Consider the following 19,313-nt stretch of genomic DNA (forward strand, 5'->3'; position numbering starts at 1 on the left):
TCACGGTCATGAATGTAACTCTGAATTGTTTTGGGGGCATGTTGAAGTAGTATCTCCTTGGAACCATCAGTAGATGTGGCATTTCTGATGAAGGGCTGCGACCACACATACATTTGATAAAATTGATGTCTTCTTGCTAATGAAAGGGTTATGTTCTTAAAATGTTGAGTTTTTCTAGCAACATCTTTAAAATACTGGTGTTTTCTTTTGAAACGCATATACCATACAGCTGGGAGAGGACCAAACAGCCTTGAAGAAACCAATAAATGCAACGTTCTAGGCCATGAACACGCATATGGGGGAGGTGCCTGCTCATGAAAAGGTCTACAATCTCACGAAAAGCTATATACAGCTGCCATGCTTCATTGCCATGCACAGCTGCCACGCCATACATGATTTTCTGTATGTCGGCTGTGCATGTTTACACACATATTTAATCACCTTGATGTACATACATAAATGTACCTCAATGTGATTATATGTAATATGTTGGTAATTGTGAATACACAGTTACCAGCATATTGCCATGGACCCAGCAGTTTTATTCGGCGTTACACCCTTTACACCACAATTGCCATGAGGGTGTTAAAATACACCTTAAAAGGTGTGCGCCATGAACATTTTGATTTACACCCTTTAAGGTGTAAAACGATTTAGAGTGCACCCTGGTTAATGTACGGATAAAAAACGGCACAAACTAACAAACCCCAACTTGTAATCAGTAGCTTCTAAATCCCTTTATGTTTTGCGCCCAGGTCTCGTTATCCTTATATGTATGCGCTATGTGTATCTTTACAGTAATTTATAAGTGAGCCGCCGATGGAAGTTACAAGGGAGGAAAAAAATGCAACTCTAATATCTAAATTTTATTTGCAGAACTTTTCAACTTCAAAGCTCGTAATGTTTTAATTGATATTTCACAATCGTGATGAACCGCACCGTTTGTGTAGGTATTTGGATTCGGTATGCGTATATACGAGGTGACCTCTTTCAATCGAAAGACAATTTTAGAAAAAAGTCTGGCGCACCACTACACGTACGATGGCTTCTTGAGCTCGGTGGACATTACAGGGCCTCGTACCTGTCCGTGCCTGTAGTGTAATTCACTGAAATTCAATAATTCGCCTTTTTGGTCAGAATTCTTTTTTATGTTATTCTTTTAAGTCTGTGTTAGCGCCGTGAAGCAACCGTGGCTAAGCGCCGTAGAGCCGTGGACCCATTCTAGTACACTCTAAGAAAAAAAAAAGGAATAAAACGGGGAGTAATTGCAGCTTCTACTCCCCTAGTCTGGAATTACTCCCCATTTTAGCCCCCTAACCCGACATTTACTCCCCAGGACTGCAAATTTTCACTAAACTTCTTGAATGGTCTCCTGAATGCAAGAGTCTACGTAAATATGTACCCTTGATCATTTTGAACGACATAAGGCTGTATAACTCAGACAACGTAGCGAATTTCCTCGCACATAGAGTAAGAAACAGCGGTCCTTTCTTCGCAAATTGTGCCCAAGTATGGCAAAAGACTTTATATCACTCAATATATCACGGTTGACGGTTTGCTTCAAAGTATTTTCGTGCATGCGCACCAATTATGTACCCGGGACGCTTACGACAGCGCGTGAAATGCAGTCTTCACTCTGTGACATTCATTTACTGCCGTGCATTTACTCCCGAAATTGACTATTTTTTGTGGCAGAGCATTTAGTCCCAAAAAGGAATAGAAGTACTCCTTTTTTTTCTTAGAGTGTAGGACAGCAAGAAAGAGCCCATGGTCACATTTCAGAAGGAACTGTGCCGACATTCAGGGGTAACGTGAAATTGCAAAATTACAATTACAGTTACAATTACAATTGCAGTTACAATTCAAAGCGTAGCTGTTTTTTTCTTCTTCTCCTCTTTTTTTCTTTATCCCTACAACGACCAGAATTGGTGAGGCATCCATAAAGTAATTTTGGTATGGAAAGGCTCCGAGGACGTAACCAGATGATGCTTCCATCCGTGGCGGTGCCAGTCAAAGGACTCACCGTTCTCAACGTGACCACGGAAGGGAACTAAGAGTCAGTTCTCGCTTTGGGGACGCCCCAGGCAACGTCGTGAGCTGGAGGCGGAAATAGACGCACATTTCCGGCGTTGGGAGAGGCGAGACGTCGAGGCAAAAAAATTGCAATGCCGATTTCTTTCACAACGCACGCGAGAGCTGCCGAGAACGATATGCTGGCGACCAATAAGGTGACACAGAACGGCCACGCCTCCTGAGTTTTCGTCTGCTTTGGACGACGGAATGCCACTGTGGTGGGAACATGAAAATCGTGCACGCTGACGGGGCGGCGGAAATGCACCACTACTTCCGCCGCCCGTTCACGACGTCGCGTGGGGCGTCGCAAAGTGAGAACTGGCCCTAAGGAGACCGAACACTGCCGCGCCACCGTTGAGAAAGCATCGTTCCGATTCTTCGAGCCTGGGGCCGCGGCGTGGCGCTCGCGCTCCGTCAGGTTCTTGCTCCTTTGAAATGAGGTCCACGTAATGGGCTGTTTGAGGTGTGCTAGTGTGTCTAGTGCGAGAAGGAAAAGAATATTTTGATAATTAAACGCGATTGTCGTGTATCAAGGAACGACCTCTCTCTGTAGTTTTCGCTTACAGCTTTTGTTGGTGCAAAGCGAGAAGCTCTTATTTTACAATGTGGTGAAGCAGCCATGGAAGGGGCTCAGCGTTGGCTTGAAGGCTTGAGTGTCTCCATAAGCGTTATGCGCTCGCAGTTAAGAAGCACTGCCGGCACCGAGGTTCGAACCCGGGTATCTCCCAGTCGTGACAATGCGAGCAGGTTAACCACTGAACCAGGTCAGCACGTACTCTTCTGTGGCTTATCTTGACCACAACGCGGTTGATCTGGCCAGAAGATCATCGCCTACGCAAATCATGTCCTTCCCTACAAAGCACGTGGCTTTCATGAACCTGCCTCCTCAGTTTTCCTGTACCTGATTCTGCTGAAGCAAACAGGCTCTCAAGCAACAGTGAACAACAACAACAACAACGAGGGCGATACTCTACCCTGTTCCTGGTAGTGATGTGAGGAATGAAATAATGAACCCCTTCACAATAAGGATCGAAGTCCGATTGTGTCCAGAAGTGTCAAAGGGTGCGCACAGCGTTGGTGGGCTGCACTCGGCTAGGGACCATGCAAATTTGATAGGGAAAAAGGCGAGGCGGAGACCCGGACAGTGCGGTTTGGGAAGGTTGTTATAATGTGGGCAATGAAGAAGAATGTGCTCTAGAAGGCCGCTGTGACAGCATCTGGGAGGGTTAACTTGTCTCGAGCGGTAACGCAGCTGAGCTGTAAAAGCCACATCGAGTGAGAAGGAAACCGGAAGATGGGGATGGGGACCGTTCTCTTCGCCTCTTGTTGGGTTTGCTGAGGCGTGGCATTCGCCCACATGGTACTGACGGTGATGGAATCTCTTGCTGTGCATTGAGTTTCCTGATGTGATACGGAACTTCTCAACGGGTGACATCACTGCGGGACTCTGCCGATACAACTGACTGGTGCTATGGCCCGCCGTAAGAGTGGCGCGTGGGGTTGCCTTTTGCAGGCCGCCACGCCACTCTCCTCCTCACATGCATTCCGGCGCTGACGGTACTGTCACCCTAGGGTGCTCGATGGACAGCGCCGCTCGCAGCGTAGACGTACCCTCGGGTGCGAAAGTTGGGTCGAACATTTGGATGTGCTCGCTGTTTGTTGTGCAGTAAAATTCAAGCATGTTGGCAATAGGTATACGTTCGTTTTCTACAACGGTCCGCGGCTACACCGCGGTCTTCTTCTCGGAATTATAGCCTCGCCCTATATGGCGTCTGCTGGAGCAGGGTCTCCACCCTGCGGGCGACGCCTGTCATCGAGGCACCCGATCTCATCCTCTCGCCCTGGAGTACAAGACGCTTTTATTTCGCAAAAAGGTAACGTGTAGAAACAGTAACTGAGTTACAGCTACAGTCACCACGTCAAAGTAACCTAGTTACTTTAAAGTTATGCTTTAAGAAGAACATGCCGGGTCAATGCAGCTCAATAAAGTTATTTATAAACGAACCCGTGTGTTGCAGCGTTTGAAGAGAGAAATGTTGGTGCGTCTTTCTTCAGTGCATTAGCCTCTATCTGGTGGGCTACAACTTCCGCTCACATTAGGTTACTTGTACTGTATTTTCATCCGTTGACGTTTATGTTAGCGAAAGGAAATTTCGTTATACCAAGAAACAGCTGGGTGCGACTGGCTGCCGTGAACAAAGCACAAAGTCTAAATGGGTTTCCTAGCGGGGGGCAGAGGATATGTTTGATGACGATAACCCTAAGGTTAGATTCATACGATGGATGTATCAACACTGTATCTATGGAAGGTATCAACACTATCCGGTCCGAACGTCATTCGCAGGAAGGGCTATGGGCCGTCAAGTGCATTTTCTCGTTAGCAACGCTTATCTCACACGTTGTGGGCGATATAAGAGTATTTATAAGATGAATAGTGGGATGTTTGCACAAGTTCAGTTTTTCGTTCAAATATGTTATCCAGAAAGCCCATACTGCGGGTGTTAACGTGCAAGTAGAGGCTACTAATAGTTGCTCGCATGAGCAACTGTGGTGGGTCCTGCGACATGCTACAGGGCTGGTCACACCAACCGTGTAGAAAGACCCGGCGAGTGTTGTGCACCTTTGTGAGACCCCCGAAAAAACATAAATCGACAAGTACTAATGAAATCCTGCAAATACGATAGAAATATAGTCTGACTTTCCAACAATTATCGGGGGTCAGGATGTTCTAACACCCTGGTTTTACCGTCACACAATGTTTCAAAGAATAGTGTATAGGAGTATCTAGCATGCCGTGTCGGATTCCTGGAAATGTCCAAGTCCGATACGATATTCCTACATTTCAACCGCTTCCCTATTATACCGAGATTGACTATTTCATAGGGTCAATAGTACCAAGAGCCAACAACGTGTCAACGTACATTGTGTTGGCCACCAATGCTGTACCACGGATGGTGCGCTGCCTTTTTTACAGCAATTTGGATTCTGTGTGCATCATGACGACATGTAGGTGATGAAAACCTGATTACTTCTCTTCTTCACCATTTCAGAATTGGTACCTGTCCGGGAGAGCCATCCTGATAGCACCATGTATTTATGGCGCCCGTACACAGTGTACTTTGTTGGCGACAGGCACTTTGACCCCCTCCAACGAGTTGTACCCAGATCCGAAAATATTACGCAGTTTGACCTCTACGCACAGTCATATCTAAATATGGTACGTTCATCTTTTATTTCATACTGGGTCGAAGTTCAGTGTAATGGTGAGCAAAATGTGAGAGTACTGCAGCAGTTTTTCAATTCGCCGGTAGAAAGGCAGGTACACTGATGGTATTCTGAAAACCTAAGCTTCCACTCAGAAAAAGAATGATTAGCAGCGCTGCTCCGTAGACCCGTTTTAATGAACTCCGTCAAACCTCGAACAAAAAAAAAAAAGAAAAACAAAGGAGAAATTCGAGCAGTAAGTGGGGAAGCGCACGCAGAACACGACGAAGCTTCTTTCTCTTCCTCTCCCAAACCCCATATAATCCCTCTTATACCCCAAACGCACTGTCGACAGGGGCAGATCCAGACACTCGTTTTGGGGTGGGTGGGTGGGTGGGGGGCGGTTTCTTCGTCGGAGCGCCTAGTGGGGGAGGGGAAGAGGGAAATCCAATGTATAAACTGACGTTTTGGGGGGGGTATCTCCCCCCCCCTTTGGATCCGCCACTGAGGTCGAACACAATCTGGATCGGTTCCGCAATCCTGGTTAGCGCAATCCCGCTGGGCACGCTGCGCCCGTCCGCGCTTCATGTTCGTTTTCATTTGCAGCCCTCTGGCGGAAGCTTCACACAATAGATGACCCGACCTTTCTAAGAATCATGGGAAAAGTGTCGACTTCCGTGTCTAAACTAGCCGACGATGCACGCTTGGGGGTGCTGGAGGTGGATGTGCCTGGCTCTAGAAACATCTTTAGAAAGCGGTAAAGCGCGACTATCAGAACCTGACTAAGGGTCAGTTCTCACTTGGCGACGCACGACGCGACGTCGTGTGCTGGCGGCGGAAATAGACGTGCATTTCCTGCGTTGGGAGAAAAGAAACGTAGTGCAAAAAAAAAAAAAAATGCATGTTGATTTTTTTCACCAAGCCGGCGAGAGCTGCCGAGAACGACATACTGGCGACCGCGACCCATTAGGTGACACAGAACGGCCACGCCTCCGGAGTTTTCGTCTGCTTTGGACGACGGAACGCCACTGTGGTGGGAACACGAAAATCGTGCGCGCTGACGGGGCGGCGGAAATGCACATCTGCTTCCGCCGCCCGTTCACGACGTCGTGTCGGGCGTCGCTAAGTGAGAACTGCCTCTAATAGACCGTGTTTTTCTGTGTATGTACATCAACTAATTTAGCGACGGTAAGCACGCACGAAATGTGACTTTGAGTATAACGACTGCGACAAGCAATACCTGCCATTGTAGTCCTGAATGGAACAGTCAGCCCTTCACAAAAGCGCAACAGCCACCCATACTGCTTCTGAAGCGTCTGTGAATCCAATTTTAAACAGGCAGTGATCACAAAGCACCTCGCCTATCGGAACCTGTGAGGTGCTTGACACGGAAGCCAGGACACTGACGTCATTTCCGCACGAAATTACCGGTGTCCTGTACCCACTGATGTTCCACATTAAAATAACACATTGGTCTAGGATGTCTCCTTGAAAGAAATGCACATTAATGCAAACGGCATTTCATCTATTTCGGCGTTTGTCGATATTGCTTTCTTCGTGCGGGCCGCTGTCATCGCCGCCATCTTGCCAGCCCGGAACCGGCAGTGCGAGTAGCGAGAAGGTAAGGGTGAAACGAAGCCACTGCGCCTGCGCCAACCCTCCTTGAGGTGTGTAATCATGTTCACGAACGGGGACAAGTGTCTGCGTTGTTGATCTCCGTCGCTGAGACTCGCTTTGTCCGTACCTGAGGGCGATCACAATCGCTGTCTAATCACGATTGCGTGGGATGTCGATCCGGCATCAGTGCGTTTGCGGTACTAGCCCACAAATCAAAGAAAAACCGCAACAAAGGGGAAGAGTCATATGTTTAATGGCTAGGGAAAGGTTAGCCGTACAAGACGCTTGCTGCCCCCCCCCCCAAAAAAAAAATAGTAAGTTACTACACACACTGCTGGTCCACTCTACCGCAACTCATACCTAGGGTACAGCGTTTTCGAGATTTGACGAACACTTATTACTTGATAAACCGGGTTCAAGTACGCCTGGCGTCTCTGAAACGAGGAAATTATTGTTATTATTATTTTTTGCGTCTCCAATATTTTCCTACTAGCTCTGTCATTGGTAAATGTGTAGCGATAACCCTGCACGATTAGATCAGGGGCCGTTTACATAAAGCGGTTTGAAATCCATCTCACACCTGAATTCGATCTCAAGCTCGTGCACAGTGTCTGAGCCACTAAATCGAACCGAAACGTTTATCGATTAGGTTCGGGTTTAGGTTCGATGATAAGGGTTCACTTCCGGTTCAGCTCCGGAAGGCATCTATAATGGTTCGAACCGTTTTTTCTTCTTTTTTTTTTTTCAAATTGGTTCGTTTCGCGAACCGTCAGTTCTATCACTCGCACATGAAATGGACTGATATATTGTGAATTTCGTTGCAACTTGTTGTCAAATTGGAAATATTTCACCTAATGACATCCTCTCGTTTGTTCCACTTTCCGTCTTCACTTGGGAGTTGTAACCTTTATTCTGTCTAATTTGGGTTCCGTTTCACCGCCGTTCAACCGATAAGAGGCAGCGATGAGATACAGTCAGTCGATATGTAATCCTCTCCAACATGCAAAACAACAGACACACGAAGCTTACTGTCCATTTTTTTAACGGAGGTACTTTACAATCTGGTGAAGTTACTTGTGCAAGCCTTCACTCTGTTCTATGACCTTGCGCACTGAATAAGACGCAGGCGACAGAATTTGTCACCATTTTGAAAAGCGCAGCTGTATACGAGGGGTGTTCAAGTCAAACCAGGGGGCTTAATCGCTTCATCGTTGTTACGGCCGTTACAAGCTAACGCGTGGCGGGAAATTCAAAAAGGTGGGCGGGAAATTTAAAAAGGTGGGCACGTGATAAAGCACGTGCACGGCGCTCTTCGCGTGATACGTGAAGGCCATGGTACAAGTCACGCACAATGTGTCACGTGCCCACCTTTTTGAATCTTCCGCCACTCGTTAACTTGTAACGACCGTAACGACGATGAAGCGATTAAGCCCCCAGGACTTTTCATTTTTCGCAAAAGTAAAATGAGCTTACAGGCGATAAGCTAGTTTTATTTTTCGACGTAATCTCCAGCTGCACTAATGCACTTGTCCCAGCGTTTCTCGAGGGCTTGGATGCCAGCAGCGTAGAAATTCTTACCGGCGCGTAGCAGCCATGATCGGACCGCATTCTTGACCTCGTCGTCGCAGCTGAAGTGGCGGCCCCCAAGAAACGCCTTTAGTTGCCCGAAGAGATGGAAATCGCTGGTCTATACTGTTAGGGGGATGTGGCAGCTACTCCCAGCCAAGTTCCTGTAAGGTGCGTGTCGTGAGATGCGCGGTATGCGGGCGTGCATTGTCCTGTAGGAGGAGGACTCCTTTAGTGATGAGGCAGGCCGCTGTTGCTTCAGCGCCTTATGCACATCCCGGAGAACCTGGCAGAAATATGCAGTATTGATGGTGGCAGAAAATCAATATGAACAACGCCAGCCTTGCCCCAGAAAACCGTGGTCATGATCTTACCCACAGATGGGGTGCTTCGGAACTTCTTGGGTGGCGAGCCCGGATGCTTCCACTGTTTGAATGCGCGTTTAGACTCAGAAATGAAATGGTGCACCCACGTTTCATCGCACGTGACGATCCCATCAAGGAACAGTTGTCCTTCAGTGTCGAAACGGCACCTTTGGTCTTGGGAGATGTCCAATCTTCTCTGCCAGTCAAACACGGAGAGCTGCCTCGAGACCCAAGGGGCCCTAACTTTCCGAAACTGGAGGTGTTCATGAATGATAGTGTTCAACGTTCCCACGGAAAGGTCCGCTTTCAAGCCAGTTCGAGACATGTTATCCGTCGGTCTTTGAGGATCAGGCACTCCACAAGTTGGATGATCTCAGGAAATCTGACACTGCATGGGCTCTGAGCCGGGCCCGGCCGGAATCGTCCTGCACTGATCTACGGAACCGTCTGCACCACTCAAACGCTTTGCTGCGGCTAAGTTTATCGTGGCCATACTGAGCCTGAAGTCTTCCGTGAATTTCAGGCGACTTTACGCTTTCATTCATGAGAAACTTCACGACAATTCGCTGTTCGATGTGCGCGCTCACCTCGTTGTCGACCATCTTGTCCAGCACGTGTCTTCTGTTTAGCACAAACTTTGGACCACAACGTGATGCACGCGGAGGCCTGTTATAGGCCTGTCGCGTGTGAAAATGACGAAAAAGAAGTAGCGCGAGCCATTTGTACACTCAGAAGACAGGAAGTCCCTCTTTGACTTGAACACCCCTCGTATATATGCCTTCCGCAGATCAAATAATGCTACGTGAGCATACCGGAACTGCACAGATTTGCGGTACAATGATATTTGGGGGGGGGGGGGATATGTTTAATAGAGTGAGAAAAAAAAAGAAAACGGAAATGGTGGCCTGATATTTGGCCTTCCTACACTTTGACGCGACTGGAAAGAGGTAGAAGACGACGACACAGCAGCGAGGGAGGAGGAGGAGGAGTGTCGTTGGGAGGAACCCGAGAGGTCTGCCTGCCTGATTAGGCGGCATGTTTCTCGGGAAGGGAAAGGTCGTGGAGAGGAAAGGGTGAAGTGGAAGACCGAGCGGAATCCGCTCGGGGGGAGGATAGCTGCGTCCATGGGCCGACTTCAGGGGAACTGTGCCGGCATACGCCTATTGCACATCTGAGGGAAACCCAGGAAAAACCCCAGACGGCACAGCCGGCCCGCGGATTCGAACCACGGACCTCCCAGTCTCCAAGCGCACGCGTTACCGCTGCGCCACCGGAGCTGGTCGACACAGGAGCCTGCTCTGACATCCGAGCTTTACGGAGCACCACGCCACCGGAGCTGGTCGACACAGCAGCCTGCTCTGACATCCGATTTTTAGGGAGCACCACTATCCTTCACGACATTGGACGGTTGAGCGCATGACGTAGTTTCCGCTCGCTAGTTGCCGTGCTGCCGATCTCAATTTCGGTCTCCACTTGAATATGAGACGATAACGGTCTCCTGAGGTCCGAGACTTTACTCATTTGAGTATGAACTCACCGTGAGGTCGTTCCCATCTTTGTTTTCTAATATGGAAACGACCCCAAATGCCAATTTTGATTTAATAATCTCACCATGTAGCACGCAGTTTTCAAGGGGCTACAGTCGAAGTCATTTTTTTTTCCGCGTGGAAATTTTGCGCGTTTTCGAATAAAGCTGGTTTGAGGAGTGATTCGCGAGAACTGAAATTCGCGACACAGGTTTACGGGAGTGCTTTGCTCTTACATATGGTGCCGCCGTCAATACTCGGGCATACTTCGGCACGCACTAAGACACCGTTGTTCACGGGGATGGCGGCGTTCTAGGTCAATCCCTTTATTCTCCTCACAGACTTGGGAGGAAAGGCCCTGTACAATGGCCTTTAGGGACCCTGCAGGAGTAGGGTTGCCACCTTTCGCAGTGAAAAATACCGGCTGAGGGAGAGGAGGTGGAATAGAGGGGAAGGAGGAAAGGCTCGTGGGAAAGAGAAAGTGGGTGAGGAACGTTCGAGATGGCTCGACCAGCTCGACACAACGACACAACCACCAACAGCCTTCCACAACCACTGCTCTTGTCTCCACCGAACACAAGACTTAATGAATAACAATGATAATAATAACAATGAATAATAATAATAATGAATAACTAAGAAAACGACTGGTGACTGCGGAGTTGGGTCTGTGCTCCAGATTATTCAAGCTGTAGTGAAATGTTGAAGGGAAAACCCCGTAAAAGCCCTTATGAAAGGTCTTGAGCCGCAAATACCGGCAAAAGGCTGCCGGTATCACCTTCCTACCGGCAACCGGCAGAGCGTGCAAATAACCGGCCGTGCCGGTATAATACCGGCCTGGTGGCAACCCTATGCAGGAGGCCATAGTACTGGCCGTGTGGAGGTCAGCGAGTTCATTTTAACAGTTCTCATTCATTATCACTGAGGGCACGGAACAGTTCGGTTGAGATGTCGTACTACCATACAAGCTGGTTTTGAGAATGCCGGGAAAGGCATGTTGCGGATTCGTGGTATAGTGATATATCTGTACAGAGTAATGCGTTTGTAGGAGTAAGAAATGCATAATCAATTTTCATTTCTTTACATCTTGCCTGATGGGATAAAACGACCTTCTGCGGCTTGCTTAAACTGCCTACGCTGCATTGGAGTAGAAAGGGTCAAGGTAGTCACGGTATAGCGTCGAACGCCACACGATTTTCGTCCTCATGTGACCAGGGTTATTCGCGGGAACTTATTCCCGATTTTAGAGGAACGCGTGAAAAAAACACACACACACACACACACACACACACACTTCTCCAGTAGTTTCTCCCTGTGCAGCCCTGCCCGGTGATAATAGCTGCGGATATTTCGAAATCTATCTTTGCACAAATGTTTTAAAATGCCGAAAACTTTCGAATTTGGTAAAACGTATAAATGCCGAAAATGCCCAACATAAACACCGAAAAAGCGGAACCCTACCTGCACAGACAGTTCATGCTGGGACAGCTCATACCACGCTCAACTCATACCTCGGCAACTCATTACACTCAACTTTAATATAGCGATCGTTATAGTTATATTTGATAGGCTCGCGCAAGATCTCGTGTGGAATGACAGGTTGAAGTGGTGCATTTAATGCGCGTTATGGGATAACCACAAGTTGAAGATCGGGCCCCAGGACAATTCATAGCAAGACAGCTCATGACGAGACGAATTATACCAGGAGAGCCGACACCAGGACAAATCATACCAAGTGAACTTGTACCGCACACCTTGCGTACTACACACGTCTCATTCCAATTCAAGTCGCGCCGGAAATGACCATATAAGGAGAAATAACATTTACTGAAGCGCATTGAAGGGTCGTTGCAGAGCACCACATTTTAAATGAGGAATTTGGAAAAGGAACTAAATGGAGAAAGGGGGGACCAATAATCAGAGATCTCATGGTGCAGTTCCAATAGTTTTTCTATTACTTTTCAATGTTTCTTTAATGTGCTTCCATAAACTGGGTATCGTGAACTTTCTGTATTTTCTTCTCAGCATTTCTCCATGACACTTCAAATGGGACGAGTCCAGACTAGTATGAGGTGAGGGCGGCATCAGCTTTGCCTGAAATACAGCAGCTAAAACAACCTAAAAAACAAACAAAACAACAAAACAACAACAACAAAAAAAAGGGCATCCGCTTGCGGACCCCTTGCAGATAACATTGTGACGAGCCGGAATACGGGTTGGTGCCGTACACCTACTCAAACCACCTCACGACCCTTCACTGTGCTTCAGTATAATTGTTCTTCTGGGGATTCGTACATCTCCTTCACTGCAAGTCACATTCTCTGATATTTTTTTTCCTCGTACGGTCTTCCCCGCCGCAACTTCAATTAGTATGGGATGCTATGAGTTCGCTTGGTATAAGTTGCCCCTGTATGAGATTAGTATAGAGATGTAGAGTATATTGGTATGAGTTGCCTTGCTGTAAGTTGTCCCAGTATGAGCTGAGTGTGGTATGAGCTGGATGGGTGGTCACCTGCCGAACATTCTCTTCACAGCTTTCCCCTGTATACCAAAACGTGCTGGAAGGCCCATAGCCAAGATAATTTGGTCTTCATCCGTGCACTGTATGGACTAAAACAGTGAAATTTCCTGTTTATTCTCGCGTCGACGTCCTGTTCTTGGCAGTAACGGTGTTTCCATATGACAAGTAATAGCAACTCCTGGCGAGAGTGAGAGAGAGAGAGAGAGAATACCTGTTTATATACAAACATTGGAGCTGAGTTATACCCATCAGGGGTCTGCTGCCAATATTCTCTCTCTGCCACGATCAGGCCGCATTCAACTATAGTTGTGTCAGGATCCGACACAGGCTGACCACTGGCCTAACACACGAGCACGGTGTGAAATGTTCAGTGGACACCTGGTGTGCGATGCTGAATTACAGATAACGTCCGTACACTCTAAATCCAGTGACACATAGGTGCCGTCTGATCAACTGGCACATCTTTTAAAAAAATGTGCCAGATGACTTCAAGGGGCCTGCCACGCCTGCGAAAGCTGCGGGTGCTCTGTGCCTCCTGAAGCAACTGGTACGACATATCTGCTGCCGCCAGGAGTCACAGTGTACCGGACGTATTGAAGGGTTACTCATACTCCGTAATACACGAGCCAATAAAACGTACCAAGGACATCGAACTTGAAACACTATATTTAATTGGCGTGGATATACCTTTAAATTGCATCCAGTACATCATCGTTTGCCGAATGGAATGCATACACGGTTCACTAATCCCCCCCCCCCACACACACACATATGAAGCCGATGTTGCACGGGCACACAATCCATCCGATGCACCAGGCAGTCCTTTAGACATCGAACACACAATTGTAGAAACTCCGAACAAGCTAGCACTACAAAGCTCAATCAAGACCATCCTTAATGACGAACACGACAGTTCCTCAAACGAAGTGACCGACGAACAATTGTCCAAGCAAGGGGCACCAGACACGCTTCGATGTGCGAAACAGTTGCAATTTTGCCACGTGTGTGTGACAGTTGAGTCAGGAAACAACCTGTGAAGATACCGAAGTAAATATCAGGCTGGCATTGTTCCAACGTCAATGCTGGAGCAGTACACCATTTTGTGACCCACGTCCTTGCAATCGATACAGTCCAACATACAATTAGCCTCACTTATAATGTACACCGTCGCTTCACGCATGTGGCCGATCCCCTCCTGTCGCCATTTGCAATGCGTCCACCGTTTGCAACAGAACCTACTCCGATGGTTAAACACAAGTGAAACACACGCGTCGAACAATGCATCACAGCTACCCAAGCAGCACACAATATTGGGCCCATATTGGCTGGTCAGTGGCGATACGGGTCCAATATGGGACCCGTTACGCCAAGATTTCCCCCATATTAGCTGAAACTGGGCAATATGGGGCCCATATTGCCCGTCTACACCCTATACTGACTGAAAATGCAGAAAATGGTACGCGCCCGTGTTGTACAAATGCACAAGCAGCACGGCAAGATTGGACGTTGAAGGGTGTGAAATGGCCACTTCAATCCGACAACTTCCCGCAGATGATACACATTGTTGGAAACAGTCTACATACGTGGCAATCCCATTGCAACCATCACTAGAACTCGACAACTCAACTTTCCACTTTCTGAAAGCAGTCGCCATCTTGCTTAGCGATGCCAATGCCAATCGGCCGAACCGACTGAAAGCGAGCGTGGTCGTTTGAGCGAAAGTCACGCGTTCTACAACTAATGCGCATGCGCGACAGTCGGATCGGACGTTTCATACGGGATAAAATGTCGCTAGTTCCTGTAATGACAACGGAATTGCGGCAGGTCAAGTAAAAAACAATGTTTGATAGAAGGGGATGGCTCTCATCTCAAGTTACGTGCTTTCAAGTTACTGCAAGCAGTGTGAGTTGCTGAGGCGTACACAGTAAACATTTTTACTCTTTTTGGTGTAAATGGCTTGTCCCATGGCGCACACCTTTTTGGTGTTGCCTCTCCACTCAAATGATGGGTCTAATACACCATTTAGTTAAGTGTATTCCTAATAAAACACTGTTATAATGGGCGTTTAAAAACACCCTTAAAAAGAGAGTATTCTATTGAAAACACCTTTTATGATGGAATTATTTGCTGTCAAATATTCCCTCCCAAATAGTGTAATATAAGCTTCCGCGGCAGCATGCCGAGACCAGTGGCCGAGACATACAATTCGACGTTCTTGCTTCTGCGGGAAGCAGGACCGTGAACACGGCAGACTTCCAGCCGTGCACTGTAACTCGTTTCACACCTTTAAAGGTGTAAAATAGGTGTATTACCAAAGATCACACCCCTTTCACACCCTACAACTTTGTTTTGGAAGTTCCTGAGGGTGTAACGTTGGTGTACTCCACCCTCAGGTGAAATATGATGATAGTGTGTCGCATGGGTGTAGAAAGGGAGTATGTTTGTTTTCGTTCACATGAGCAAAAGTAAATATATACAACAACAGGGAACGGGAAGTTACATTACAACAGTGCATGGCCTGGATTTACAACAGGTCTACCATCTGGTAATGCATGCATATTTAGAAGATCTGTTGAGATAGTGCTTAAATTTCTTAAAACACGTTGCTCCTCATTGCAAGACAGAACAAATACATGATAGTGCTCATCATACTCAACTGTAGTTAATGTTTGTATGAGAAAAATGGTATGTATCAGGGTTAATAACATGTATGCCTGCAATCTCAATAAACGCGGGTAGGTCCTCCTCTGAAGATTCTTTGGCAACAACAGCCAACAGCAAATGTGTTATCATTATCAACTGCACTTTTCACATAGACTATAGATTCTGCATGAATCTCCTTGGAGCCATCAGTAGATGTGGCATTTCTGATGAAGGGCTGCGACCATTGATGTCTTCTTGCTAATGAAAGGGTTATCTTCTTAAAATGTCGAGTTTTTCTAGCAACATCTTTAAAATGCGGGTGTTTCCCTTCGAAACGCGTACAATCATACAGATACGAAAGGACCAAACATCATGATGAGTCGCGGATAATGAACAACGTAATGCATTTTACATGGGTTACATATTTGTGGCTACAACACTGCAAAGCCTTGAAGAAACGAATAAATGCAGCGTTCTACGTAATGAACATGCATATGGGGGAGGTGCCTGCTCATGAGAAGGTCTACAGTTTCACGAAAAGCTATATACAGCTGCCACGCTTCATTGCCATGCACAGCTGCCACGCCATACGTGATTGTCTGTATGTCGGCTGTGCATGTTTAGTACACATATTTAGTCACCTTGATGTGCATACATATATGGCCCTCAATGTGATTATACGCATAATGACATTGATTATACGCAATATGCTGGTAATTGTGAATACACAGTTACCAGCTTATTGCCACAAACCCAGCAGTTTTATTGGGCGTTACACCCTTAACACCCCAAGTGCCATGAGGGTGTTAAAATACACCTTAAAAGGTGTGCGCCATGAACATTTTGATTTACACCCTTTAAGGTGTAAAACGATTGCAATGAAGCGTGGCAGCTGTATATAGCTTTTCGTGAAACTGTAGACCTTCTCATGAGCAGGCACCTCCCCCATATGCATGTTCATTACTTAGAACGCTGCATTTATTCGTTTCTTCAAGGCTTTGCAGTGTTGTAGCCACAAATACCTAACCCCTGTAAAATGCATTACGTTGTTCATTATCCGCGACTCATCATGATGTTTGGTCATTTCCTATCTGTATGATTGTACGCGTTTCGAAGGGAAACACGAGCATTTTAAAGATGTTGCTAGAAAAACTCGACATTTTAAGAAGATAACCCTTTCATTAGCAAGAAGACATCAATTTTATCAAATGTATGTGTGGTCGCAGCCCTTCATCAGAAATGCCACATCTACTGATGGCTCCAAGGAGATTCATGCAGAATCTATAGTCTATGTGAAAAGTGCAGTTGATAATGATAACACATTTGCTGTTGGCTGTTGTTGCCAAAGAATCTTCAGAGGAGGACTTACCCGCGTTTATTGAGATTGCAGGCATACATGTTATTAACTCTGATACCATTTTTCTCATACAAACATTAACTACAGTTGAGTATGATGAGCACTATCATGTATTTGTTCTGTCTTGCAATGAGGAGCAACATGTTTTAAGAAATTTAAGCACTATCTCAACAGATCCTCTAAATATGCATGCATTACCAGATGGTAGACCTGTTGTAAATCCAGGCCATGCACTGTTGTAATGTAACTTCCTGTTCCCTGTTGTTGTCTATATTTACTTTTGCTCATGTGAACGAAAACAAACATACTCCCTTTCTACACCCATGCGACACACTATCATCATATTTCACCTGAGGGTGGAGTACACCAACGTTACACCCTCAGGAACTTCCAAAACAAAGTTGTAGGGTGTGAAAGGGGTGCGATCTTTGTTAATACACCTATTTTACACCTTGAAGGTGTGAAACGATTTAGAGTGTAGCATCTCAAACAGACTCGAACAACATTCTGAATACCAACTCTCGCCCAGCGACTAAGGCTGTTCAGAGATTGCTATACGTGTCCGTTTCGCCATGCTACAGTCCATGACACTGGAAAGCTGCAAGTGGGAGAACAACACGAGGATGTGGACACCTCTTAGGTTAATATGAAACGTGTCATTGTCCACCCTGAAGAGGATGTCAGAGGTCATCCAGCGACGGTGAAACTCAAGTGATTCAAGCACCGCACGCTACCTGCAAAGAACTTTGCGAATCTCCGCGTTAACTAGCCGAATCATCTCCTGCACACTGCGGCTCTGCTGCTCGTGCACTCGTCGACAGCGTGAAACCCACACTTGGTAGTTGATTTCGACCACCAAGAGCACAAAATGCCGCCTATCCCGCCGCGAGACAGGGATGGGATACAGACCACGAACTGTGCTCCACTCAACATCCGTCAGGCTATAGAGGCCTGCTATATACACGATGCCACAGGGCACCCGGCAACAAACATAGACTGAAAGCATGCTCTGCTGACTCCCTGTACTCGCAGAAGGGACAGCCGGGTGACGTTATACCGAAACGGGAAAAACGCTCACGCAGCGGCAAGACGTCATGCGCTAAGCGCCACTGAAGACTGGCTAGACGGGCGTCCAGCCAGCCAGCAGTGGTCGTACGCCCCGCTATGTGGCGCTGAATACGCGTCGAGTTCGGGGGTGGCCGATTAAGCGCAACAAGTGCCATGTAAAGGCGCCGCACAGGCCATGATGTTATATCATCATCAGGGAAAGAAGCTCGCAGGCTGCGCATTGCCACAACGTATGCCTTCAGGTGGGGAGCCACGCACTCTGAGCGCGGGAGTGTGTGTCAGCTCAGAAAAAAAAGAAAAAAGGAAAACGAATGTCGGGTCCTAACAGAAAAGTTAGTAGACCCTGAGCAGGATGCCGCTGCTCTAGGAGACCCTGAAAGATCGCGCGCAGACCTAAGGCAAGGCACTTCACTTTGAAATCGGGCACCAAAAGGCCGCCATCTACGCGAGGCCGATACATACGACCTCTCGATACCCATTCTACAGAACCGCCCCAGATAAACTGAAACGCCGCACGTGTAGCGGTCCGAAGAGTGGTCCGCGGAGGGATGGAGATATTGGCTAAATACCAATATTTACTCAGAAACCAAGACGCAGCAAGGCGCGCTCTGCAGGTAATGGGGAGTACGACCTCTTTCAAGTCCCGGAGCACAGGAATACTACGCATATGGACACGTGCCCAGGTACTGGGAGATATTCCTGAAGGCAGGAAATCATACCCAAGAACGCGCACGGCATTCTTCACAGGAATACCAAAGGGTGCGGAGCACGACGGGATGAGGTTAACGAAACGTAGTGCGCTTTTATCTCTATTGATCTGTGCATTAGAAACGCTACCGTAGCTGTCAATTACCTGGAGAACATTCCCGATAGCTTCCTCGTCGGTCAGGATGAGAGATAGGTCGTCTGCATACGCAAAAAGCGGTAACGCAGATGTGCCCGGGAGGGCGAGCATCCGGGATGCAACCGTGGATGCGAGGGACTCTAAAAGCGTGCCAAACACTAGGGCATACAGTGCCGGTGACAGGGGGCAGCCCTGGCGGACACCAACCTTTATGGGGAAGTTAGCAGAGGCACCCCCATTGACACCAATGGAAGCTGACGCACCAGCATACAGTGCTCGGAACCACGATATGATCTCGCGATCAAACCCACTCGCCTCCAACACACGGTACATGTATTCATGAAGCACACGATCAAAGGCCTTCCTTTGGTCAAACGACACTAAAACACAAGGTCGCCGCCGACTATGTGCCCAGGACAAGGCGTCTCTTAAACCCTGCGTATGAAGCGTGATGGACCGCTCAGGGACAGCACAGGCCTGGAAAGGCGGAATGACTGTACCAAGAACTGGAGAGATGCGTTGCAAAATC

At 47.4% G+C, this 19,313-nt stretch overlaps 1 protein-coding gene across 3 annotated transcripts in view; it reads left to right on the top strand.

Annotated features, from left to right (window-relative positions):
- Nucleotides 1-19,313, top strand: part of LOC135375311 (uncharacterized) — a 136,205-nt gene that overhangs the window by 4,019 nt on the left and 112,873 nt on the right. For all 3 annotated transcript variants that reach the window (XM_064608052.1, XM_064608053.1, XM_064608051.1), the window contains exon 2: nucleotides 5,124-5,290. In XM_064608052.1, coding sequence (XP_064464122.1) covers nucleotides 5,124-5,290 — 167 coding nt within the window. The remainder of the gene's footprint in view (nucleotides 1-5,123; nucleotides 5,291-19,313) is intronic.

Source organism: Ornithodoros turicata, unplaced genomic scaffold (genome assembly GCF_037126465.1).
Source record: "Ornithodoros turicata isolate Travis unplaced genomic scaffold, ASM3712646v1 ctg00000850.1, whole genome shotgun sequence".
Taxonomy (NCBI): domain Eukaryota; kingdom Metazoa; phylum Arthropoda; class Arachnida; order Ixodida; family Argasidae; genus Ornithodoros; species Ornithodoros turicata.